At 48.2% G+C, this 25,901-nt stretch overlaps 2 protein-coding genes across 14 annotated transcripts; both read right to left on the bottom strand.

Annotated features, from left to right (window-relative positions):
- Positions 1 to 347: 347 nt before the first annotated feature.
- Hipk (Homeodomain interacting protein kinase) lies at positions 348 to 23,635 on the bottom strand. 13 transcript variants are annotated; one of them, XM_076319829.1, is made up of 19 exons: positions 23,559 to 23,635; positions 22,963 to 23,484; positions 13,588 to 13,938; positions 10,735 to 11,127; positions 10,544 to 10,636; positions 10,245 to 10,463; positions 9,788 to 10,160; positions 9,494 to 9,711; positions 9,061 to 9,384; positions 8,700 to 8,879; positions 8,465 to 8,611; positions 8,208 to 8,372; positions 7,710 to 8,131; positions 7,262 to 7,351; positions 6,581 to 6,853; positions 6,329 to 6,494; positions 5,819 to 6,042; positions 4,983 to 5,303; positions 348 to 3,787 (listed from the first exon to the last, which is right to left on the bottom strand). In XM_076319829.1, exons 3-19 carry the CDS (start codon positions 13,933 to 13,935, stop codon positions 3,589 to 3,591), a joined length of 4,155 nt encoding a protein of 1,384 aa, XP_076175944.1. In that variant the 5' UTR covers positions 13,936 to 13,938; positions 22,963 to 23,484; positions 23,559 to 23,635; the 3' UTR covers positions 348 to 3,588. The 13 variants fall into 13 exon arrangements, with proteins under 13 accessions (XP_076175944.1, XP_076175958.1, XP_076175949.1 ...); XM_076319843.1 differs by lacking the exons at positions 22,963 to 23,484; positions 23,559 to 23,635 and adding exons at positions 12,117 to 12,201; positions 12,288 to 12,381 and having other exon boundaries at positions 13,588 to 13,631; XM_076319834.1 differs by lacking the exon at positions 23,559 to 23,635 and having other exon boundaries at positions 6,329 to 6,488; positions 22,963 to 23,331.
- Positions 23,529 to 25,528, bottom strand: LOC143151672 (uncharacterized). The gene is made up of 3 exons (XM_076321021.1): positions 25,428 to 25,528; positions 25,288 to 25,385; positions 23,529 to 24,071 (listed from the first exon to the last, which is right to left on the bottom strand). Exons 1-3 carry the CDS (start codon positions 25,526 to 25,528, stop codon positions 23,632 to 23,634), a joined length of 639 nt encoding a protein of 212 aa, XP_076177136.1. The 3' UTR covers positions 23,529 to 23,631.
- Positions 25,529 to 25,901: the final 373 nt, after the last annotated feature.

The following is a 25,901-nucleotide window of genomic DNA, read 5'->3' as shown; positions in this document are numbered from 1 at the left end:
CACATGTAGGCACGCAAACGTGCTTATATGTTAATTAATCGTGCGTTCGTACAGAACGCGCAACATTCATGCTGATTATAACTATTTTTCATTTTCTCTGTACTGCAAAACACCACGACATATCGATGAAAGAGGCATGTCACCTTCTTTCATTGTCGTTTTCTTTTCACTTTGTTTGCAGTAAATATATAAACTTTAAGTATGATTAGTCGTAAGTATGATTAAACAGGCACATCGACTTGGTTACATGTAATTTTTCTTTCATTTCATATTTTATACTCTGTGTGTGTGTGTGTGTGTGTGTGTGTGTGTGTGTGTGTGTGTGTGTGTGTGTGTGTGTGTGTGTGTGTGTGTGTGTGTGTGTATGTGTGTTAAGAAAAATGTCGGTAAAACCAATTTGTGTTGGTAAACCACCCGTTTTTGATTATTGAAAAAAAAATTAATGTCAGAAATTTATCACGATACAGTGGTCTTTCGATAACGATATCAACGTCTACGTTTTATCGATCAAAAGTAGCGAATTAGCAGCGTCCTTGTGTCGTGTTTATTAAAACGTCGAAAGTTTTAGATAACGTATCTAAAATTTCACTTTGTCATTCTCTCTACGTAGCTTCCCTTTTTTCCCTTTCTACATCCGAATCTCCCTTTCATTCACTCACACTCTCGCTCTACGTGTAAAATACTTTTAATTAAACTCTGGACATGGATCACTCTAATCAACGTACCACAGCTAATATCCCGTACACACTATCATACAGCTATGTATATAAAATAATTAGCAAAACAATGCCTAAGCGTCATTCCATTAAAAACCACGAGATACACGTCAACACGCGGAAAAACCTCTATCCTTTTTTTTATTCTTAACAGTGTCGCGAGTAGAAGAATGGTGTGCGCGATCCACGCTTTTACAGCTGCTAAACATCGAAATGTAGGAAGAGAGCCATTCGTAATAAATATGTACAATTTGCCAGTTCAGGCATGCAATTGTGTATACCGAATTCAATTCATCCGATGTTACGAATACACTTTACAAAGAGATATTAGAAATATCGCTTTCGTTCATACTAACGTGAAAAAGTGCGAGAAGGAAGAACATGATTCGACAAGGGGAACCAACAAGCAGAAATTATCGACGCGTTTGTCGCGATAGAATGTATAGAATGTACGCCGAAGAAAGTGTGTTTACGCGTGTACGTGTATATGTGTATATGTGTATATGTGCAATCCGACATTGTAACATCTGCAACGAAGGCTTCCTTTCGATAAAAACCGTATTCGAAAATATGTCTCGCGGTTCGATTCTCGTCTCTTTCGAAATGCACCTTTGCGATTCTATACGCCCTAAATCATCGTGTTGGATCGTACTAATTAATTGTGTACCGCTGATTTGTGCAATGTACTCGACGCATACATTCTTAAGCTACAACCCTGGATAAAATGCAAAAAGTTGAAACGCGATATAGAAAAGAGAAGGTATGATCATCGATGAAGAAGCGTGTCAAACGTTAATGTGAATCTATCTGCATAACGCTAATACGAATCTCATTCTCGAACAATCCCAACGCGCAATTCTATTTAGAATGCGATACCTAAAAAAAAAGGCGACATTGCGAACTGCTGGTAATTATCTTAAAAACAGCGATGTCTAATTGCAATAATAGTAATAATAGTAGTAGTAGTAGTAGTAGTAGTAGTAGTAGTAGTAGTAATAGTAGTAGTAGTAGTAGTAGCAGTAATGATAGTAATAATAACCAGTAATAGTTACAATGACGGGGTGATAAGATTAATTACACGATAAAAATAAATAGTGAGGCTGCTGCGAGGAGGCACAGCTTTTGTCAAATACAAGTTACCGTGCGCGATTCAACCTCTCATCTTACGAATCGAAACTGAAGAATTCGATTCTAAACTCAATTAGCGCGCGTTGCTTCTGTATCGTAACGACACTCTTTCTCGAGGGTGTCTAATCATTATGATGCTTGAGACAGCTTTAAATAAATCTAGGACGATAAAACTCGAAATACATTTTTACAATTAATCAATATATCGTGTATGGTTGCGTGTGTATATATGTACGTGTGTACGCGTGCAATTGATCGACTCCCTTTGCGCTGGAAGGAACGGAAAGGGAGTCTATGTTTTGAAAAAGGAACGTTTATAACGTTCAAGCGTGTCGCTGCGCTCGACGACAAAAATCTTTCGGTCGAGTCGAAATTCAATCGCCGAACGACCACGAATATTACCGGACCAAAGATCATTTTCGTCATCGAGCATTAAAAACAATTGTGTATGATACGGATCTGACGTATCATCGTAAAAGAAATGCAAACTTATATCCCCGTTACAACACCGTGGTTCAATAAAATACGCTTGCTGTTTCACGGTAAAGTAACACAGCTTTATCGAATCACTGACGTCGCTTGTTTTATCTGCTTAAACTGCGCATAAATTCCTTTCGTTTTCGCGGATTCGAACAAAATCGGTTATTCGAACCTTTTCGCAACGTTCCGGTAAAATTTTCTTTGGCGCGACAACATTCACTCTCTCAAAAATCACGAAACGTCGAGCATATGATATATACATGCGTACAGTGTTTCCCGAGAAGTAGTCAGAGGCTTGAGTTCGAGCTACGAAAACTGCTTAGACTGGTAGGTGAAATTTACTCGCTGCTATCTCTGTAAAACGTTCGTCTTTGTACACATCGGGAGCGAAAGCGAGTAAGGTACAGTTATTAACGCGGATACAAGCAGCTTTAAGGAAGCGTTGGAGACAACTGTGTGACAACTTCTTAGGCAAAGATCGTGACGACTCCACGGAAAATACTGCACCGTATAAGTATACAGTGTTACGTGTACAACGTATGCGCCGTTTAAGTCGGACAAAATTGTACATCGACCGGTGTATCACCAAAGTAACAGTTCGGAAAAATAATACAAATAATACAAATCACCGTAGCAAATGGTTCACTGAGGAAACAGTGTTGCGCGACGGGAAGCATAAAAAAAAGCCTCCTCTCTGTGTCGTTTCCTTCTTTTGTACTTTTCATCGACACGCAACCTCGTCTCGTCGAACGAAACGAAAAAGACAACTCTCGTACCACGGTGGGCGTGACGACACATCGACGATAGCGTTACGGTGCACGGGGCAAACCGATCGGTACTCGATCCAATCCTCGAACCATGTTCGTTTGCCTTTGATACGATCGAAATCGTGAACGATCTCGATTCGTTTACAGACGGGCAGTTTTGAAAGGAGCAATCGCTGCTTAGGACGGATTGTCAGAAAGTGAAATGTTGTGGAACGACTTCTGTGTTGCTTCGGGACTCGATCGAGTCTCCTTCAGTCATAAATTTTCTCGTAAGCCTTAGTGTGTTTTCATTGCGTTTTTGTAGTCGATAGCAGCAGCAGCAGCATCGCGAAAGGCTCCCTTCGTTCGCTAGTGGAAAGGTTCGCGAGGAATGAATGCATAGAATATAATCTGGTTGGTTCTCTTTTTCCTTTCGTTCGATCGTCTTCTTGTAATCTGGTACCGCGTAAATTTTCGTGCGCCATTCGGTATCCTCTCGAGCCAGACAGAGGTACAATTTACTCGGTGAACCACAAACCAGAAGGTTGATATTGATGTTTGGCCGGCGAAAGCGGGGCTAATCCGTATACGGCCGTTGGCTGCATATGTGCAGGCAGTGGGTGCGCTGCATGACTCGCGAGCAACGGTCTGGCAGAGCTGTGATGAGCTGGTGGTGGCAACGCTCGACTAGAATCATACAACGTTAATGGAGACGAGCTGTAAAAAACGGGATAATCAACGTTAGAAACTCTCCATAAAGCTCTAAAAAAAAGGGTAAATGAAACATTTTGTTTTCTTATATGATAATTTCTTCGTTCTACACGCATACACGGTTTTATCAAAAATAGATATACATTCGGGTGAATCGAGTAATCGACGGTAATTGATTATTCGTTACTTTTTTTTTTTTTACTCATTCAAACTACGCACATTGTTCGATCATTTCTGACCGTGAAATATTGGCGAATGGAATTATCTAAACAGGCAATCAACGTTCTACCTTGTACAAACTATGTATACAGGGTGGGACCATTTAAACGAGAACACTTGAATATCTTCGTTATTTATGGACGAGAAAAAAGAACTACGGTAAAGAACAACAACTTTGCGGAAGGTGGTTCTTTCCAGGTGTTCTTCAAGGTTATCGATGAATTGTTGTTTCAATGAAGGAATCCTTTCACAATTTCTTTTTTTGCGTTTCCATAAACAACGAGATTAATTCCTACTTAAACGAACTACCCTATACATAGAATTATCCTACAAGTAATGTCGTCTTTTACCTTTTTGTTGTCGCAAGCAACGATATTCTCGTTTTATATATCGACGAATTATTTTGCAAAAAAAAAATAAGAGTAAGAAATAATATCCGGACTTGATATTCGATCTACGCTAAGAGAAAGAGAAATCCGAACCGACTGTTTCTAAATCGCATCGTCGCTAGAGATGAAAACGGTATTGCACGACGTCCCATAAAGAAAACAATCGATCGGTCTCGCGGAGAGACGTCACCGACGCGATTAAGACTTGGCCGAGTCACGAATACGGTCACGGAAAACAATGGTCGATAGATTATCGATTAATAAATGCGAGACGTTTGCAATGCATCGAAGCTGCATAGAAAAACGACATTACCCATGGTTAAATCTGGTTGTAACGATGTCGCATGCCAATTGAACGATTGAACAATTCGAAAGGGCAACACCGTACGTGTACCTCGAAAAAATGAGTGTCGATTATCCGATCGAATTACGTAGCAAACGGTGTTCGGTAGCATGCCATAGAGGAAAACTAGTAAAACAGTGGCACGGAATGACGCTGCTCTAACCGTCGCAACGTCTACGCACGATTACAAGATAAAAACATACTGAACTGATACTATCGCTAGAACGAAAATATAATAAATGGTACACACATGCATGCATCAACTAGGTGTCTAGGTACCCACCCGGGTGTGAATCCCTGATAGGTGGGCACTTGTTGCTGCTGGATAGCAGTAGGAGCCTGAGAAGGCGCAGCGGTAACGTACACCGGGGGTGGCACGGCATGGGCTCTTGGACGCACATGGGCGTACTCCTGGTACAGGGGTTGTCCCAGATGTTGGGCACTTCCTATTACAGGCCCCCCTGCAGGACTTCTGCCACCGCCACCGCCCCCAGGACTCAGGTGGGCCGGATGCCCGTGATGACTGTGGGTATGACCCGGATGGGCTGCCGAACCCACCACCTGGCTCTGCCTACAAAACCCAAAACAAAATCCAACCCTCCGTTATGCAATTCCCATGCATATTTTACTTACTGTAAGAAATGTTTCTCTTGTAAACAGAGGACCAGTGACCAAACCGAGAGTATCAACGAACTTTCCCTGATTCTTTTCTATTTCTCTACTCTTGTTTCTTTATTTATTTTTTCCGTTTTCTTTTTTTTTCCATTTTGTACGTAACATAGAGAAATTACATGCTATTTACTTGCCCGGATGTATACTCGGCACGTTTCGACAGCGTACGAACAACACAAGCTGTCCGGTCATCGGTTTGGTCGTTTCTCAATCGAAGAGAAAACCTACATGCTCTAAACCTACAATCTCGATAACTACGTGCACACGAATTCTCACTCGTATCTAGCGGTGTATTCCTTCTCGCTAAGTTCTTTTCCAGATCTATGTGTATCGTATATACTACATGCTTCGAAGGTGACTATGGGTATGTCTATATGTGTACACTTCAGGTATGACATGCGACAGGACGCTCACCTATACTGATGCACAGTGTTGGCGACCGCCCATTTCTGATGGTCTCTCGAATGTGCGGCTGGCGGTTGAACGTACTCGTGCTTGTACTCGGCTCTCTTTCCAGGCCACGATACCCGCTTGTCCGTGCCGGTCGTGTACACGATGTGCTGCTCTTGAAGATGCGGATGCGCGCTACTCGTGGTCACATACTGCAAGAAGTAGTCATGCATGTCATAGGCATCATCCTAGAAAAACATTTCCAAAAGAAAAATTACTAAAACAGGAAAAGGGGGGTATAAACCAATAGGTGCAGGGCAGGTTCGTCGCTGTTGTTCCCTTCGATATGCCCGCGAACGGAGCAGTTGATCGTTGTTACCAACGATATGTATGTACGTATGGAAAAATAAAAAATAAAAAATAAAAAACAAAAAAATAAAAAGTAGGAGGAAACGAACAAAAATCGTGTGGAAAAAAAAAACGTAACGAAAAGAATAAATAGTCGAAAGCAAAAGGTTTAAATGAAAAATTAACCTGATAGGTCGGTGGTTCTTTGCAAGCTGGCGCGTGACATGGATGTGGAGCAAGATACTCGACACCGGGCTCCGGCTTCGTCGCAACATTTACCATATTGCATTCGGATTGTACTTTTGCCAATAGTCGTTTCTTTTGCGATTGAGAAGAATATCCGGAGCTGCTGCTACAACGAAGAATAGATTTACGTAACAGGTGTCGCGCACGTATCGACTCGATGATGTTACAACTTTAATCGGTCAAACTGATTACCTGCTGACGTGATGCTGTTGCTGGGGTTCGTGTTTAATTAACTGCGTAGTCTGTTGATGTTGAGGATGTTGCGGTAAATGTTGGTACAGATGAGTGTGCGCTCGGCCTGGACTAGCCTCACCGTCGCTGTCACCGACTGTCACACAGCTGATTATATTTTTCCGTTGCGTTCTCTGAGAGGTACTATGCGCTGCAATGTGCCCGTTGATATGAGACTGACTGCTCGAATGAGTCTGTTGCATCGGTTGGACTACGCGTGGCGTCGATTGTGTACTGAAATTGAAAGCAAGCGAGTTCAGTCGAATGAAAAATACGTTGTTCGAGCGATGACGCCGTTAGAGTTCGTACATTGGGTTACATCGAGTACGAGAAAATGGTATTGAACGTTAGAGCTGCAAGTCACGGTGTTATTAGTTCGTGGTCGAGACAATTGACACTCCAAGCTCCGCAATCGTATTTCTAAATTGCCTATATTTTCTAGACATCGTGCACGTGATTGTTCGCCTCTGGAAATTTTTGCATCGCATCTTACAAACAACTCCAGGCGCGTTGATGCTCAAAACGTCAATTGCGCAAAATATTTGCAAGCGTCGTGTGTTACGTCGTGTTCGTTAGCGATTGTTAACCGACCGATCGATATAGTATCGTGTGCGTTGTAATTATTACATTACGGTAATGTACCTTCGGATGACTTCCTCGCGGACTGGACGTCCATCGCCAGACAGGCGAGTTGCCAAATTTTGACAGGCTCCGCATTGGCGATCTCCACAGCTGTCAATGATATTCATGCATGATTCCACTACTTTCTATTCTACTGGTAAAAAGTATATGCTACGGTTGGTTGCATCTAATAGACACGAGAGTCCTATTTATGCAAGTCGATATGTACAAGACAATTACAATTTGTACATAATACATCGAGTGATCATACTTCTATATTAACAAAGCTGTACAAAACTTTCAACGAAGCAAAATAACAGCGTACTAATTCTCGTCTAAGTGTAACGGTCTCGTTACGTTCGTGGCAAATACTATCCGTCTATTGGTCAATTTTATAACAGGCTATACTTTCTTCTAACTACGTTCGAATGTTCTACGGTAACAATAGTAAGGAATGACGGTTGCCTACCATTTGCCAGGTGTTTCGTCTTCGCTATCACTGATCGTGATAACAGAGACTGCCGGCGATGGTGTATCGTGGATCGTGATGGTTTGTTGCCGACCGGATGTAACCTGATGGTGTTCCACGTTGTGGCTGCTGTTGTGTTTGCTACTATGATGGTGTTGTTGCATCGTCTGCTGTTGCCAATGACCGTTGGTAGGCGAATGCCGTCTCATGTTGCTCGGTGGTGTGCTCTCTTTCACCCTCTTTTTCACAGGACTCAACTGTTGCGTTTCTTTCTTGTGTTCGTGCCTATGTTGGGACTGCTGAGGTACCGTCACGTGATGTTGATGATGCTTCCCATTACGTTTTCCCCAACCTTGGGACGGATGTTCAACGAGGGCACTGGTGTTGTAAACCTCCGTGACAGGAAATACTGGCCGCTGATCCTTCCCCAAAACAAGGGAGATTAGTTAAAAGACTGTTCGCTCGATGCGCCGGAACAATTTTTTCTACCAGGCCTACCTGCAAGATAGCAGAACTATCCACGATAAGAGGTCTTCCCCAATCTCCAGCGTCGCTCAGTAACGGCTGCTGTATGGCTGCGTGTTGCGGTGGCAATTGTTGCCACGATGGCACAATAGCAGCCATTTGACGGCTTCCACCGGGCCAAGAGGTTTGTACAGCGTTCTGCGATCAATAGAAAAATTTATTGCTCGCCGATCGTTCGCGAACAACCCGAACGACCCGAACGATTCGTTCGAGCGTTCAAGCGTACGTACCGTTAGCAACATTTGACGTCCAGTTTCCACCATAGACACAGGTACCGCCGCGTATTGTTGTTGAGCAGCCGCAGCCGCCGCAGCAACCGCCTGCTGCGATATGATGGATGGTTGAATCTGCAATGGTCCTTGTTGCGCTTGCGGAGGCTGTGGAGAACGCGAGGCGTGATTAAACGATCACAAAGGAATGTGCGAGAACACGTTGAATCACAATGAAAATCAGTATCGCATTTACTTGAGCAACGACTACGTGTTTTGCAGGACTTGGCATCGTCTGATAACTGGGTGGATGACAAAGTAGACCAGGCACCAATTGATGCGGAAAATCGTGCACTCCACTTCGGCCACTATTCGATCCGCTAGACGAGCTACTGTACTGAGTCGCGCGACGACTACTGTTACTGTATATTTGATACTAAAAGAAAGAATACAGTGTGATAAAAGAAAGAGAAACCAACGTGTAACGAACGAACGTAACGATGAACGCGCGTCAACGACGAAAACAATAGAGCACGGGTAAATAAGTTTAAAACTTAATCCTCGTTTAACGCGGCACGTCGAACGCACAACGGGAACGAAAAAATTAATTTACGAACCAGATTGTCGTATCCTGTTTGAGCGGTACGATGCTCCCTGACCAATCGTTGTACTTGATTGGTCAACTGATTGTTAAAAGTGAAAGTAACAGCACTGCCGTTCGTCGTCGGCACAAAGTTAGCTACCAACGACGTTGGCGGAGGCGGTTGAGGTGCTGGAGGAGCTTGATGATGCGCCGGGCTTGCTGTGAAATCACCCGCTCGTCGGCAAACCTCCATCATTTGGACGGAAGCCTTGACATTGTTGCAATGTGCATAATCGACTAAATGGGCCAGTGTGACAAAAGCATGGTTCAGAGCCTCTCCGGGTGTTATTCGGCGCTCCTATCGAACGAAGAACACAGGTGCATAAAGAATACCTTCTCAGTACATCGAAAACGAATCACTTGTATTCTTGCCTTCTCGCGCTATTAAAACATGAATTAGATATTACTACCTGGTCCATAGTGAGCATCCTCTTCAAGAGGTCAATGAACTCCCTCCTATCTGCTTTTTCAGCCAAAAGTTGACCACCCTCTAAATCGGTCGGAACGTTAACTTGACCGATATCGTCGAGACAATTAAAAATATATTTTCTTGCCTCCTTGGACTTAATGCCAGTTTCAGCTTCGTGCTCTTCCGGTGTCTTTAATCGCCAAAACGGATACGTACCTAGAAACGATTCACCGATAACTATACATATTCCTTCCGACGCGATACGATGTTACTCGTCAAACGCGATACTTACTGTCCATATCTCTGTAAAAGAATTTAGTTGTTTTACTGGCATTGTTTAACATGTGCTCCGTTGGTAGGCCTTGCGTTTGACTTATGTATCGAATTTGATCGTATTCCGAGCTACCGGGGTATAGGGGCCATCCTAGAAACAATTCTGCAACCACACAGCCGAGTGACCACATATCTATCGCTTCACAATACGGAAGTCCAAGAATAATTTCAGGCGCACGATAGTATCGCGATTGCAAATACGTGTTGCAGACTGCTTTCGACACATGAGAGGCTGAACCAAAATCTATAACTTTCACACGGTAAGGCTGACGTACTGGATCCACTAACATGATGTTCTCTGGTTTAAGATCCGCGTGAATCAACCCCAATTGCTACAAACAGACATTCGTACGATTATCCAATTGATCTTAGTATACGACACGTTAGAGTTGCAAGAAACACGCAACACGACTCACCTTAAGTTTCAAAAGAGCGGTGAGCACTTGCTGGAGAATCGGTCTGATGTATTTGAGCGGTAGGGGTGAGAATTTATTCTGTTTCAGAAAATCATACAGGTTCTGTTCCAGCATCTCAAAGACCAAGCAAGTGTGGGATTTGTGCTGGAAACACTCGTAAGCGCGCACAAAATTGAACTCATCCGCGTTTTCCTGACTGAGTCGAGACAGGATGGAGACCTGTTTGCAACCAAAATCTTATTTAAGCGTTTTTCGAGAACGATCGTCTTCCAAACCGCCATCGTGTTCCTCCGACTCACCTCAATCTGACCTTGGCGCGCATACGATGGATGGTTCTTCAAAATTTTGATAGCTACTATTTCGTTCGTTCCCTTTTTCCAGCATTTCACGACCTGGGAAGAAAAACAGAACAATGTCTCTTTAAACTCTGAGAAACGAAACCCATCATCGTTTCTGTGTCGAATAGAAGAGAGAGAGACGCGAAACGCACCTGTCCAAAAGTACCTCTACCCAGAAACTCGAGGACCTCGTACTGATTGGTCATAGAATACAGAACTTCGTGCTGGACCAACTGATAATCCCCGTCGCCCTGGGGGTTGCTGCCACCGCCTCCATTGGCAGCGTTGGTTACTTGCTTGCTGTGCGCCGTCATGCCTGTCTGCTTGTGTTGCTGCTGCTGCTGTTGCTGTTGTTGCTGCTGCTGCTGCTGTTGCTGCTGCTGTTGCTGCTGCTGCTGCTGCTGTTGTTGTTGCTGTTGTTGCTGCAGCTGCTGTTGCTGTTGAGTATGGTGCTGCGACACTACAGTACTGCCCACTGCGTTCGTCGCGTTGGCGGAGTGGACTGCCAGACCGTCACCATTACCCTCCCTCGACCAAGTTTTTCTCTGTAGGAGGAACACACCTTATACAAAAATTTTTGAACGTTAAGAGATCGCAGACAATAGCTTCGGTAGCTTTAGTTTTGGGGAAGGGACGAGTAAGCGACGAAATACACGAAGGAACACACAGGGTTTCGAACCCGACGTTCAAGAGACAACAGGCCCCGCAACGCACACGAGCACACAAGCACACGAGTACACGAGCACACGCACACACAAACCCTGGTTCGGGAACACGTGTCCATCGAGTCGATGCGATATCTCATCGGTCACGTGTACGCACGGTTGCTGAAATTTAATCGAACAGACGCGTTATGCGTGGGTGGTAGGGTAGAATGCGAAAAAACATCGGTTCTGGTAGAAATGGAAGAGAGAAAGAGAAAGAGACAGAGAGAGAGAGAGAGAGAGAGAAAGTGAAAGAGTGTGTGTGAGAGAGAGAGATAGAAAGAGAGAGAGAGAGAGAGAGAGAGAGAGAGAGAGAGAGAGAGAGAGAGAGAGAGAGAGAGAGAGAGAGAGAGAGAGAGAGATATCAGGGAGGCAACGGTGTCTTCCGTGATCGGGATGAAAACGCTTTATTCGCGATATCGATCGTCGTGGTCGTCGTGGTCGTGGTCGTGGTGGTCGTGGTCGTCGTGATCGTCGTCGTTGTCGTCGTTTCGAAGAGAATCCTCGGCATTGAGACGTAGCGAGCATCGCGAAACGCTCGGCTGGTGGAAGTACATACGTCGCGATAACCGGCATGAAATATGAAATGGAAGCCTTGAAGCACAATCGATACGTAACTACGCCACACGGAGACGTTACCTGGCAAACGACCGTATCATGGTTCGCGATACACCTCTTCCGATCGACGACCAACGAAACCGATTGCCTCCTCGGTTTGTAATTACTCCCCAAGATTAACCGAACGTGGACGCACGAGGCCGTTAAGTAAGGTAGGCGAGCATGGACAAAAGACGGAAGGTACTTTACGACTTTGCAGAACACAAGGCTACCTTTGTGAAAGTTGGTCCATCGACGATGGTAATCCCTAGCTGCCGGACATCAATGACTATCATCCTGTAGATACATTCTTTGTATCTGGTTTAGAAAACCAAAGTGTTCAGAAAACATCGATATGCGAGAAAGAGTGTGAGAAGACTGAAGCGGAAGTTTTTGTCACGTACCACCTGAGTTCTTGAGAGGTTGCGTGTGTCCGGGGCTGCGGTTGCCTCGGGTTTTGTACAGTCAGTACATCATTGACTTCGAAGCAAGTCGGTTCTAAAATACAGTCCAGGTCTAGAATAAAACTGAGAATATAATTTTCAGATTTGTTCGGTTAATAATCCTGCCGAACGATCACCCTCGCGCCCCGTACCGTAATCGAGTTAAACCAATTCTGGGATTTAAGCCACCTTCGAGTCCACAACTTCGCTTAGGATTTCCATTAAAAATTATCTCTACCTACGCAGCCAAACGAGAGAAAGAGGAAGAAAATGGCGGACAATGAAACGACCGTATCCGCTCGCGGAAGTAAAAAGCACGCACTATTTTTAGTAACTGGAACGTCGTGCTGCGACGAAGTCGCGGAAACGAGCGACAGGAACGGGAAGAAACAAGCGGAGACAAATACGCAGCAGAGGACGAGGTTCGTTATCGCGGAAAGCACCAAATGAATCTCGAAATGCGCACACAGTCGTGGAGGATCGACCGCGTCCGTTGTTAGCCGATCGGACGAGTCGGTGCAATTGCGAAGAAACATCGAGAGGCGAACGACAACAGAGGGGCATGGCGCGGGACACCTACGAAGATGGTCCCTAGGATTTCGAGCTCAACGTATCTCGACGCAAAAACCTGCCTCTCGAAAGCTTCGTGCGTCTTAAAGCGTTTTGCGCGCGCCCCCGGCTACTTATGTACATACATATACATATCGTACATTCGACGTCTCCGTCGAAATACGTCGAACGAACGACCGCCGATACATAACCGCCGCGACTCGTCTTTCGATGCGAGGCGAAAGAGGGCCTCGCGGCGTTAACGCTTATTTACAGCCGTTTCGAGCGGTCCCATCGAGCGCGTATCCTCAACCAGAGACCACAGAGAGAGAGAGTGTACAGACAGACAGAAACAGAAACAGAAAGAACGAGAGAGCGAGGGACTGAGAGAAATAGAATCAGAGAGAGAGAGAGAGAGAGAAACCCTTTTGCGAATATATTATCCCACCGCGCGATTATGAACTTTTAATCGCGCGCGAGAACGTATCTCGAACATCCATCTCGATTGGACGAGGCTGACAGCGTTAACGTCGTTGGCCCCCTATCCTGGGAGTGACGCGAGGCGAGGCGAGGCGAGGCGAGGCGAGGCGTTGCGACGCGGCACGGCGCGGCGGTCCGAGACTTTCCTCGACACGATCACGATCACGATCGCGCGGGTCGGGATAGAAGAGAGTTTTATCGGCGCGATGAGATCGCGGGAAGCGGCACCAACCTTCTGGCTACAGCGTTGGTACGTGTCTAAGAGCTTGATCGTCGAGGCTCGTACCAGAGTCTGTTGGTTCGGGCTACTCTTCTGCAGCGCATTATTGTTGTGCAGCGAGCTAAACGCGGTATTAGCACCGTTCACGGAGTACCGTTGTTGCAGCCCGGTATTGTCTAATTGGTAGTCGCCGGTCGATTGGACCAATGCGTGCTGGATCACCGGCTGGCTCACGTTGTACTCCAACTTGCGTTTCTTGCTGTGGTGGTGAACGGTGTTGTTACTGCTGCTGCTGCTGCTGCTGCTGCTGCTGCCGTTGACGCTACTCGTCTGCTGTGTTTGGATGAACATGTCACACATTCCCTGCAATTACAAACGAATACAACCCTCGTTACTCGAACCTTTGGCATCGTCGCTCGCGTCTATGTGCGCGGGGCAACGGTTCTCGAACATTGGACTTTCGGAGGGAAGGAAATCGAACGACGATTCGCTAAAAAGAATCGCGCCGGTCACGATCGATGCAACGTTTACGGTTCTTTTCGTCGAAACGGTACTCGCAGGAAAATACTAGGCGCGACGCGGTCGATCCCATCGCTACTTTCGTCGAATAGTGCCGAACTCCGAGCATCCGAGCCATCGGGCCAAGGCAACGAGAGGGAGAAGAGATCCCCTCGACGGGGCAACTGGCGGGAGGTCTCCCAAGTCGATTCCTTCACCGACTCCACCGTGGTCGGATCCCTCGATGGATCGATTCGAACGCGAATTTTCCGTTAACGCGTCGATCGTAACCCCGCTTTGCCACGATCTCGTCGAGAAAAATGAAAATATTCGATCGGTGAACGATGCGCTCGATTAAACGTAAACGTACACCACCGATTCTCGTGACATTCGGTGTATCGACTGGATCGCTCTACCGAACGAATTACTTTTATCGCGGAGAAACTTTCTCTTCGGGTCTAACGTTCGAAAATTACTGCCAGCTACGATAGATGGGCATTGTTCGTTCCAGAACGAAACGATCGCGGATCCACGATACAACTCCGTTTCCAGTTTGGTCGAGAAACTTGCACCGTTGACAGGGAGTTGAATCGAACGGTAAACAAAAGGAAAAGAAACGTCACCGACAATTACAACGGAACAAATGGTGTAACTTTTTTATCGCGAGAGGTTCGCGCGAGGAAAAGGCGCGTGGAGGTTCGCGAACGGGAATTGCGGACAGAAGAGGAGAACACGCACGAGAACCGTGTTTTACCGATTTAGGCGAACGGAGAAGCCACGGTCAGCTATCGCCGCGTAGCGCCACGCGATATATAAAAAGTACAGGCTACCAACGACCACCACGACGACTATGAATATTTTAGAGTCTCGTTCGCGTACGCGCCCGGGTTTGTACGGTCGGACGATGATTCGGGGCCAGCGGGTTTCGAAAAACGGAGCTCCGTTCGAGCACTCGGAACACGAGCCGAAGTAAATTGTTCACCGACCGACTCGAATCTTTTCCGAGCAACTCGAAATATATCGGTACTCGGTCCTCGATTCGGAATATTCGAGCCGCGTTTAGCTCGTCGAGCTCTCCGTTGAAAAGGCATCTACCGAATATCGGGTTTCCGCGCGTTCACGGTCGAAATAGCTGGGTCGGAGGACACGTTTTCGTATCGTCCTCGAAAACGCTGGAAAATCGTTTCGGTTTTCGTCTACGGACGACTGGTCGGAAACGGTGACGAACAGAAACCCCCGCTGCTTTCGAAAGTCGACGACATTCTCCGTATCCCGGCGAGTACCTAATCTCTGAGAGGTTTAGCGAGGCGACGCCGCCGCCGCGTTTACGAAATTGAGCTACCGATAAGATAACGGCCGCGTCTTTGACCTTATCGATCGCAAAAAACACGCTACACGTGCGCGGACAATTCGCGTACGCGGCGCGAGTTCGTGAATCGGTACTCGGCCTTCGGGGAACGGAAAACGCGAGAAAATGTCGAAACCGGTCGCGATGCTTCTCGATCGATCCGCAACCTCGAGTGTGTTTTGAAAACTTTCGATGGCTCCGATTCGGTTCCGCCCCCACGGGGACTCGCGGATCCATGTATCGCGCGACTCCTCTTTCCCTCTCTGTCTCCCTTCTCGACCAGTCTTCGTGTATCCGCGTGCACGACGTGCTCTAATTATAGTGCTGCTTGTCAGAAATAGTGTTGCTCGGTATTATGAACGATCTACGGTACCACGAAGTACAGTTACGTTTATGCTAACCATTCCGACGTCCAACCAGAGAAAGAGAGAGAGAGAGAGAGAGAGTTCTATTAAACTGGTACACGCGGATAACTCGATATCCTTCGTATGGCTTCGAAATTACTCGGCGGAAGGGTGGAGCGACCGATCGAAAAGAGGACCGGAGTCGCTCGGCCGTGGAATTCGGGTCGAAATTCACGAATTCACGATTGGTCGTAAGGTGGGACGATGCGAGAGCGAGCTCGAACTAATCGCTTTGTCATCGTCGCGTCGGCCGGTCGGTGTGCCAAAGTATTTCTCGTAGACTTGCGACGATCGAGATATCTTTTCGCGATCGAACTGGAGACTTCGGGGCTAGGTGTCAATTGAAACGGTCCGTTTTGCCAACGGATCGAATTCGATTCGTAAAAAGTTCCACCGAACGACCTTCGGTTCCACGCGCGTACAAGATTTCGGGACAATTCGAAGGCGCGGCGATAAAGTGGAATTCGCGTCTCTTTCGCGAGACGTTTTTCCGAGCCGGAGCCATCCGCGAGGCGCAACATCGCGTCGCAATAAAAGGAGCAACTTTACGTAATAGCGAGTTGCGCCTGACACAGCGAATCGAAGAGTTTCAGTTTACTCGCAACCGGTCGACCTTTGTCGTTCGTGTCTCGCTTCGTCCGTCCGGGGAACGAACGAAAAAATGTTACACGTTCGACGTTGGCCGAGCGCGCCGCTAACGGAATCGCCGATCGCTCGATCGATCGATCCCTCGCGTGGTTCGTGCACGCTCGACGATTAACGCGCGCGCGGCAACGGAGCAAACTCTGCGATGCAAACTCGCGACGCGCGCCACCTCGATCTCGAGTTATCTCCGCTAGCGACTCGTACGATCGTTTCGAACTCGCGAATAACGACGAACAAGTTGTTTCGAGTTTACTTCTTCCGCGCGTTATCCCGCTGACACGCGTTCCCTACATTTTCCAACGAAAACGACCGAACCTCGCCCAACAACGTTCGTTACGAGCCTGCAAATCATCGGTGCGCGCGCGCCCGTGCGACTCTTTACGGCGATGCTTCGCGAACGACGATTCGCCACCGTGACTTTCTAAACACGGACAAGCAATTGTTTCTCCATTGCGATAGGAGAGCCCCGATGAGTCATCCGACGCGGTTGCGCGAACCGAGCAACGAAAGTTTGCCCGTCGAGCTTGCGTGCTTGCGATCCACCGTGCACGCCGCCCTCGCGCCGCTACCTTCGCGCGCGAAGGACCTATGAGTCAAGCCGATCGCTGGATAATAGGGAAAACCCGAAACCGAGCCGCCACCGCTACCGCCGCTTTGCCTGGAAAATTCTACCGTGAGAACCGCGACGTACGAGAGAACAACCGAGACCCGACGATGAATCACCCAGAAATAACGCGACCTGGACGACTCGTTTCCAACGAGAACGATAAAAATTAGCCCCTTTCGAGCGCCGCTCGAGGAAAACTCTCCACACAATCGCGAGTTCGCGACAAACTCCGAGCACTCGACCAACGGTTCGCGATACACGGCTCGACTCCACGGAGGGTAAATCTACAGCAAAACAAGATAAAAAGCTTCCACGGACATAGGTCGTTCGTGATTTATTTCGAGAGTCCCGAGAAATTGAAACGAATGGCCCAAGTGGCCCGTACGGTGACTACACTTTCGTCACTTTGAAATCCAATACGCTCGCAGCCGTTTCGCTGCTCCGTCGATTAGAATCGAAGCGAGACGCTCCGCAACGTCGACCGATCGATTCCGTTCCACGGAGATTTAAATTACATATTTACGGGGACGCGTGTGTCCGTCTTGCGACACGAGCGAATCGAAATTTCAAGGAGGCGTGGAAAGACGTTGCGCCGGACGTTCCGTGCCGCGGATGAAAACTACCGAACGTAGCCGAGTTACGTGGAACGGGATCGTCGACGCGTCTCGGGATGCTGTGCGACAACATCGCGCCGATTCTACGGTCCGAGGAACCTACAAAGGGTTTCGAACGCGTCTGTTGTCGTAAATTAAACGTCTAGTATCGCGATCGTAAACGTCTGCTGGTACGTCCCGTATTTATAACCCGCAATCGCGCGCACAAAAGTTCGCCGACAAATTGGATGATCACGCGTTAGGCTTCATTTGTACCCGTGCCGCGTGGAACCAACGGCAATGCTAACAATTCCAGGAGCAGGATAATCGTAACCCTGGCTAACGACTAATCTCCGTACCGTGTATCGAACAAACGCGACTATTTGTTCCCGTCGGAACTACGGAACGGCTCGAAAACGCGCGGCACGAGCGACCACCGAGGAAACGATACCTCGCTCGCGAAAAGAACACACGGAGAGACGCGAAATAGAATTCGATGGATCGCGTTCGATCCACGAATCCTCCTCTACCCGACGAGTATCGCCGATGGAAGTGGATTTTCGGCGCGACGGGCGCGAATCCTCTGCATTTTTCGCTCAACGTTCGAGCTTTCTCGTTGCACACGCGCGTTCCAATCGGTTATCTCGAACAGGCGATACGAGACCGTCATTGTGTCGAGGTCTAATTATAATTTTTGCGTAAATCCGGCGTCGTGCAAATAAACGACAGAGCGCGCGGCAATACGTCGTTGCTCAACGTTACGTAAGAGGTGTTTTCGAGCAACGCGCGTACGGGGGGCTTTTCGCGGAATCGTAGAAACCCGGCGTCGATCGATTCTCGAGATTATACCGCGCAATAAATACATTATACATTTTCTCGGCTCGCTACCGGTAAAATTCCGTGCTTTCCTTCGACGATACGATAATAACGGCCGACAGGGTTACACGTGCCACGGAATTTTCCAATCAACCCTCGCCGAGTAACGGCCGTACCCTTTTGCGCTGCAACCGACGAAATTTACGCGAGTACCTACGCAACCGCGAGCACGATCGTCCCGCGACGTCCACGCGGCCGAATAAAGACGCACCATGGATCCAGAGTCTGTTTTCACCGTCTTTGTTTCGTCGAACGAAAAATATTCGCGTTACCGTACCCGCAACATCGATTCGCTTCCCACGACGACGATCCGAACGCAACAAGGACGAGTCTACGTACGCGTAGAGGTCGTTTATCTATTACTTTTCAATGATTCGCTTCGTCCAATGTCGCGTACACTCTCCGTAAATATTTTAAACGCATTCGACGATCCTCCGTACGCTCGAAACGAAAAAAAAGACGAGCAAGATCCGGAACGAACGGTGAACGTTGTTGATTCGATTATCGTAGTGGTAGATCCCCGTCGGATGGACAGAGTATTTACGGGACTTCGGCCGAAAGCCGATCGATGCTTCGAGACGTTCGAAGGTAATCGGTCGAGTCGAAGAACTCGAAGAACGAACGCGCGAACGAAACGATTCGACAAAGTACAAAATACGCGGGGTTCGAAGTACGTGTCTCGATACGATGTAAGCAACGCGCGCCTCGACGACGCGTATCATCGATCGTCGGAGTTTCTCTCGATTCCTGTTCTTCGAAGAAACACCGTAACGAGATGCCACGATATTTCGTATCGATCAAACAACGTTACGCGCGTCCGTTCGACGAGCCGCGTTCCCGCCGCGACGCGAGTCCTCGTAAACGCGCACGGTTCGCGTAATCGAATTACAAAGCTGCATCGAAAATTTCAGCACACTCGCAAACTCGTTCCGCGATAACAACGATCCACCGGGGTGAACGATGGATGGACCAGTAATTGGACAGCAGAACGAGAACCATGACGAAGCTTTCACCGGAAGCAAAACTATTCTTCGGCGGAGGCCACAGTCCGTCGAGCCGAGCTTATACCTATTCCTCGAATGAAACGCCGCGAAGCGTGCAAACTTCCAACGGACGAAAATTTTTCGTGGACGTAACACGGATCGTTTATTTCTGTCCGAGAACGCTGTTTGTTCGCGGCTGGACGGAATACGAAGTACAACGTGGACAGAAATTTCCTTTCTCGTCTTTTGCTGGAAACGTAACGTCGCAGACGAGAAGGAACCGTTCGTCGAATACAGTACCGTGTTCGGAGAGAAGAAGGATCCATATTTCAATTTCGACAACTCGATCGATAGAATCTTCCGTACGGTTGGATCGACTCGATTCTTCCTATTCCTAGAGCATTCGGATATGGAATTCGACCTTCTTTCGTAGCACGACGCGTTCAGACTCTACGTATACTCCGAACAAACGTGTTTTCTTTATTCGAGGCCATTCGAAGGTCAATGTATCGGACACGAACGAATTTCTGTTTTTGTTAACTACGAATACCGTAGCAACGAACACATCTCGATGCTCCGATATACGTATCTAGGTATACGTTATATCGGTGTTCGTCGACGATTCAACGTTTCCAATTTCGTAACACGAATGTGCCTGGGATATTCCGGTGGCCCTCTTTACGAATTCAAACTGTGCCCCGTTGCTGTGGAAACGACCAGACGAAATAAATTCGGCATTTTACCAGGATTAACGCAATAAGCGTTTAACCTTGAATTTCGACCATCGACTGTACATCTTTGCGAGTTTTCCCGAGACCGAGACCGAAGAGACTCCGAAGCGATGTTCGAAAACTTTATCGCTGTCGGAACGTTCGATTTTCCATCGAACTCGGGACGGTCGAGGCGATCGATTCTTTTCCTTGGAAAGAGAGAAAAAAAAAGGAAAACAGAGTGCGTCGAAAGTGTGCGTTTGAAAAGAAGCCGAGTTAAAAAAAAAAAAAATGCACCAACGATTACAAGCGATGCGTTCTTCCGCAAAAATCCGCACGTGTCGCGTCGCGTCGCGTCGCGTCGCGTCGCGAAGCAAGGCTCCGATGCTCGAAAGGACGGTCGAAAGGCCACGCGTTCGAGAAAATCTCGTCGAAACGAGATAAAACTGTTCCCCCATCGTGCCAGGCGCTTCCGATTATTCCGTACTTAACGCGGACTCCCAGACGTTGGACAATAATTAGAAAACGATAATCAGACGCGAAAATATAGAGCACCGATCGATCGGGCTTCGCAGAAGGAAGGGCAAAACGGATGAAACTAATTGGATTTTGAGTCGGAGTTACGCGGAAAAACGATTCGACTCGTGGATTACTTTTTTCCTTTCTCGAAATTGCTTTTCCTCGCTCGGTCGTGCAAAAAGACACGACTTTGCAAAGTCGTTTTTTTAATTAGATCAATGCATACGAAAGGTTGTCTTTCTTTCCGTTGAAACTGTACAGTACGGTAAAGCCATACGAAATCGCAACGGACAATTGTCCATTGACGCACATCGAGCGTCGCCGAGTATCGAAACGAAAGAAATTCCTCGCAACGAGCGTTCCTTTCGTCTCGGTGAAGTATTTCCGATTTATATATTCGATCAGTCGGACAAATCTCGTCGCGCATTAAAAAATTAATTGCCGTAAAACAAATAGTACGGGCTGCGAGGGCCGCCAATTGCCATCGAACGTCACACGGACAATGTTTCGACGCTATACATCGAGGTAACGAGATTTCATAAGCACCGACCCGATCCATTTCGTATAAAACGATCCTGGATCGTTTGTTCCCTCCGAAACGCAAATTGGAATTCCCTCCGATTCCATCGAGTCCGTTCAGCAGCGATCGAATTACCCGTACGTTTGTTGCCTCTTTGGAGTCGTCCAAGTACAATTACGACTTTGGAAACAACCGAATTCGCGGCAAGCTTTTTCCGTTTTCCGTTTTTCACGAAACTCTTTTACAACGTTTCGAACGAGCGCGCGCACTCGTCTCTATCGGATGGTAATAAAGCGACATTCGTAATCGTGACGACACTTACTCGACGACTTACGAAATTTCGCAACGAAACGACACGAACCGAATCGTGCCGTCACCTCTACAAAAACTGCTCAAACGCGCACCGAGTTTCCGTATTCCGTAAAATTTCGGTTTCCCCCTGAACGAGAAACGTCCGAGTAAACGCCAAATGCGTAAAATCCAGGACAAGTTTGGTCACGCTGGTATATGGTCAGGTACGTCGAGACGTGCTCCGAAACGAACACGTCGACGCGCATGGATGGAAACTTTCCACGCGAGCTTACGCACGTCGAGCGTCGACGAAGCCAATGAAATCAACGATAGTCCCGTCGGTAGTGGCGAGCATCGTACGTACGTACTATAGCCGACGATGGACGTGCAATATCGTCCGACACTCCGAAATCGCGATCGAGACAAGTTTCTACGCGGCGATTTCCAGCTGGCACGTACGTAGTTCCTCCGACCGACAGATGTTTCTCGTCCGACGATTGCGTCTTTAGAACGCAGAAACTTTTCCACTTCGTCGGCAGTGAACTTCCTCGTCGATACTGGAATTTTTGTGGCGCAACACGTTTCGTCGAGTTTCCCCGTCGTTCGGCGCAAAGTATCTCGAGATTCGCGCACGAAACGATTCGAAAAGTTTACGCAAAGTTTACGATGAAAGTTGTTTATTAGGTTCGAGCGTGCGCGCGCGGGCGCGTGCACGCACGCACGTACACGTCTACGGGCGCGTCTCGTCGATGAGAGCGCAGATCGACGGGAGACGCAGCTAGCACGTATCTTCTGCGCGCGACGTATGCGGAGCGACACATTTCGAGGTTATGTTCACCGTTTGCAGCCTTTCGGCAACAGATGTTCTCGTTTCGGTTTTCCGGCTGACACGATCGTACGGTCGTCCGTTCCGTTGACGCGACGGTAGCTGTCACCGAAGGAGAAATACAGCCTGACGAGCTGTTATCGCGGACAAATTACGAGAACGAACGACACACGATCGAGCATACCGTTCCGGCGACAAACTTTCGAGGAACGTAACGCGCGAGAAACGGTTGCATCGTCCGGAAAGATATTCACCGGGGCAGAGTTTCGAGTTGTTTACGTTTTCCAGGTACGGAATACGCGTACGCGATGTACGTAGGTGCACGCGAGACGGTAGAGTCCACGTATACTCCGAACGATTCGGGAACGCGTGAGACACGCGAGTCGCGTTACGTTCGGCGACCTGTCAACCGTAAGATCTTGGAGAAAAATTCGAGAAGGCGTTGTCTAACCGCGATTCGAGCAAGGGGGATGGAAATACGATCGGTATCGCCGAGAAAGAGCAAAAACGGAAACAAAGCGAAACGGAACGACGGGTAAAATAAAAGTTGGTAAAAGAGAAACGTACCTCTCGCTTCTTGGCCAGTGTCTCTCTCTTCAGGGACGGGCCCGACGTTCACGTAGCAGCATGTTCCGTTTATCCCCGGGTTGCCTTTTCCCCGTCTGGTTTGTCGGCCTCTCGTTAGCGACACACAGCCATCTTGCGTAGTGGCTGGCCTGGCTCGGTCGCTTTCGGTACGATGGCCTCCGTACGAGCGACAAAGAGGTGGATAGTCGCGGTGAATAGAGGGGTAAGGGCGAGAGAAAGAGGGAACGGACGACGGAACAGGAGCGAAAGAGAGAGCGTGAAACCACGGCCCCGGCGAAGTGCGTGTCCCACCAATACACGCGCGCATACACACCGAAGTAGCACCAGCAACGCCACACCGCCGCCACCGCCACCACCACCGCCACGACCACCACTGCACCTCTCTCACAGTTTTCGCCACTTTTTCGCACGGCCCTCGCCCACCTCCGCCACGTACATATTCCGCGGAGCAGCCAGCGTTTGCATCCAGGACACCTTCGTTTCACCACGGTTTCTCCCGCACTGGGTAAATACGTCGAACCGTTATTTACCCGTTTGACGATGTCTCCCGTCGTCGATCACTCGTGCGATCATACCTCCTCCTCCTTCCCTTGCTCGTTTCGTGTTAGCGCTGCGCCACCGTCGCCGCTGCTGCTGCTCCCGTTGCCGCTAATCCACTACTGACTGCCCGTACCTGTCGCACCAACCACCAACACGCACGACCGCGATCGGGGGATCGCTCGGGCTCGACTGCCGCACGATGGCCCCGCTTCGGCCATCTTCGGAACACCTCGGCGATTTACGCTCACTTTCCGCGCAGGGACGACCATATCGTGGGCGCATCAAGCGCCCCGTCACCGTTTCCTCCCGAAATGACTCATGTGTGCCAGACACTGACGTATATACACGACTCGGCCCGACGTCCCTCGCGAACCGTACGCAGAGCTTGTTTATCGCACGAATCCCCGTCCCGTACGGTGATCGGACACGTCGACAAAAATCACCGCAAATTTTCGAGCAAGTTAATTTCTTTCGACCTTTGCCTCGTTCGAGAGCTCGATATCCTTGGAGAGTTTTCGACGCGTGAATTTCCACGGTATGCGGAGCACCTGAAATTACATAAGCAAATATCGTCGTTAATCGATGCGAGTACCTCCGTTTAAAGGTATCGTTGTTAACCGACATTCGGAGCGAGTCTATTTACGCGGCAACGTCAACGTCAACGTCGACTCGCGAGTTTTCGTACTCGCGATCGGTGAAACGTCCGAGGACGGCCATCGCGTTTTACATCGTTTCCGTTTACCGCAACCTTACCTTTCCTTCGTAAAATAAACAGAAATCGTTCGCACATGGCCCCGATCGAGAATTCGGAAACCAATCACGGTGTTGTCTTTAACCGATAATCGGAACGCACTCGCGATACCGTTGTATCTACTCGGTTACCGTCCGACTTGAATTTATTTATAAAACGATACAGCGTTTAAGGTATCAGCGCGCTCGTTTCGCTAGACTGTCTAAATTGAGAATGACAACGCCAGATTAAAATTCCTTGGAACGATACATTCGCGTCGGGTACGCGATAAGTTCCGGTTTTAATTTCCGAGAATGTTTTTCGTAAATTAGTCGTCGACAAAGTTTTCGTCGTGCACCGATTCCAGACGCGTGCTCTGTATTTTATCGTCGCGATAAATCTTCGCTGGCCCGTTTGAGCGGGATCGCGGTGACGTCGACGAACGACGCCAACCGCTAATGCTTTCTCGGTGTTGAACAAACGATCCGGAAGAATTTTGTTTGTCGTTTAGAGAGGTCCGCGCCGCGAACGTCGCTTGCCCAAGGCAGCCGGAAAACACGTTCGAGCGCGCGTCATTCGTTAATTTTGTAAACGCAACCCACCCGGTGTAGGTCGAAATATAAACGTTTTGCGCAATCGTTTTCACCATCGATTTCTCGTTGGTACCGCGTTTACCACGGTACGCCGGTTTTCGACGTAGAAAAAAGAAAAGAAAAAAAAAAAAAACAAGACAAGGCAACGGTATACGGGTGGTCGAACCAGCGATTTGTAACCATCGCGGTGAGACCACAGAAACGAAGTAAAACTCCAAACGATCCAAGCACTTTCACGGCCGTGCCGTGCTCGAAACACCGTCGGAAACGAACGCGCGTTACGATTAATCGTTAAATTTGATCGTTCGAGAGACCCCTGTTCCCGCTCCTTGATCGTTTTCGGCGATGGCGTACAACGAAAAAGAACTCGATAACGACGACGACGACGACGACGACGAAGAAAACGTTTCGTCGAACTTGAACGTTCGAAGGCTGTTTCACCTTTTTGCGCAGCGCCGCGACGATTTAGCGCGCATTCGACCGAGGAACGGAGGAACGCGTCCCGATGATCCGAGACCGTGCGTCGGAGAGGGCCATATCTTTACGACTACTTCGTTGGAGCGATGCAGTATTAATAACACAGTGGCGGGCAGTCTTTTTGTAAATCGTAAAAATAGCCCACCGCCTCCCGTATTGCCGATCCGCCCGTATCCGGGAGCTGCGCCCATTCGCTGGAATACATGTGATTTTAAGGAGGGATTACGGGATCGCTTTGGTCGATCGATCGACAGCTTACGCGTCTCGTTTTAGAGCGGTCTTTGCGAAAGTAGGCGATAACGTGGCGAGAAATTTCGGCCTCTAGATTAGAAGATAGTCCGCTTGCGTCCGAGCCAAGTGAAACCGGATCTTTCTGCGTCAGTCGCCGTCTAAAGATACAGCCCCGCTTTTTCTCGTATTAACGCGAAATGCCGCGCGATCGCCTCGACGACGCGCCGCGTCCTCGCGAAGGATAATTATTAATATCGGTGAAAAGCTCGCGTCGGTATGGACGAGAGTACGCACGTCCGGTACGATACGAGAAACGAGTATCGAGAGTCGAGTAGTCGAAGAGTCGA

This window comes from Ptiloglossa arizonensis, chromosome 9 (genome assembly GCF_051014685.1).
Source record: "Ptiloglossa arizonensis isolate GNS036 chromosome 9, iyPtiAriz1_principal, whole genome shotgun sequence".
NCBI lineage: Eukaryota > Metazoa > Arthropoda > Insecta > Hymenoptera > Colletidae > Ptiloglossa > Ptiloglossa arizonensis.
This window is presented reverse-complemented; position numbering and strand designations above follow the sequence as displayed.

Coding starts and splice junctions, on each gene's coding strand:
- Hipk (XM_076319829.1), bottom strand. CDS start 13,935: ATGTGTGACATGTTCATCCAAACACAGCAGACGAGTAGCGTCAACGGC. Junction 10,464..10,543: donor CGCGCCAAGGTCAGATTGAG/GTGAGTCGGAGG, acceptor GGTTGCAAACAG/GTCTCCATCCTGTCTCGACT. Junction 6,495..6,580: donor CAACAGCATCACGTCAGCAG/GTAATCAGTTTG, acceptor TCTTCGTTGTAG/CAGCAGCTCCGGATATTCTT.
- LOC143151672 (XM_076321021.1), bottom strand. CDS start 25,528: ATGTATTCCAGCGAATGGGCGCAGCTCCCGGATACGGGCGGATCGGCA. Junction 25,386..25,427: donor CAAAAAGACTGCCCGCCACT/GTGTTATTAATA, acceptor GTAGTCGTAAAG/ATATGGCCCTCTCCGACGCA. Junction 24,072..25,287: donor TCGCGGCGCTGCGCAAAAAG/GTGAAACAGCCT, acceptor ATGTAATTTCAG/GTGCTCCGCATACCGTGGAA.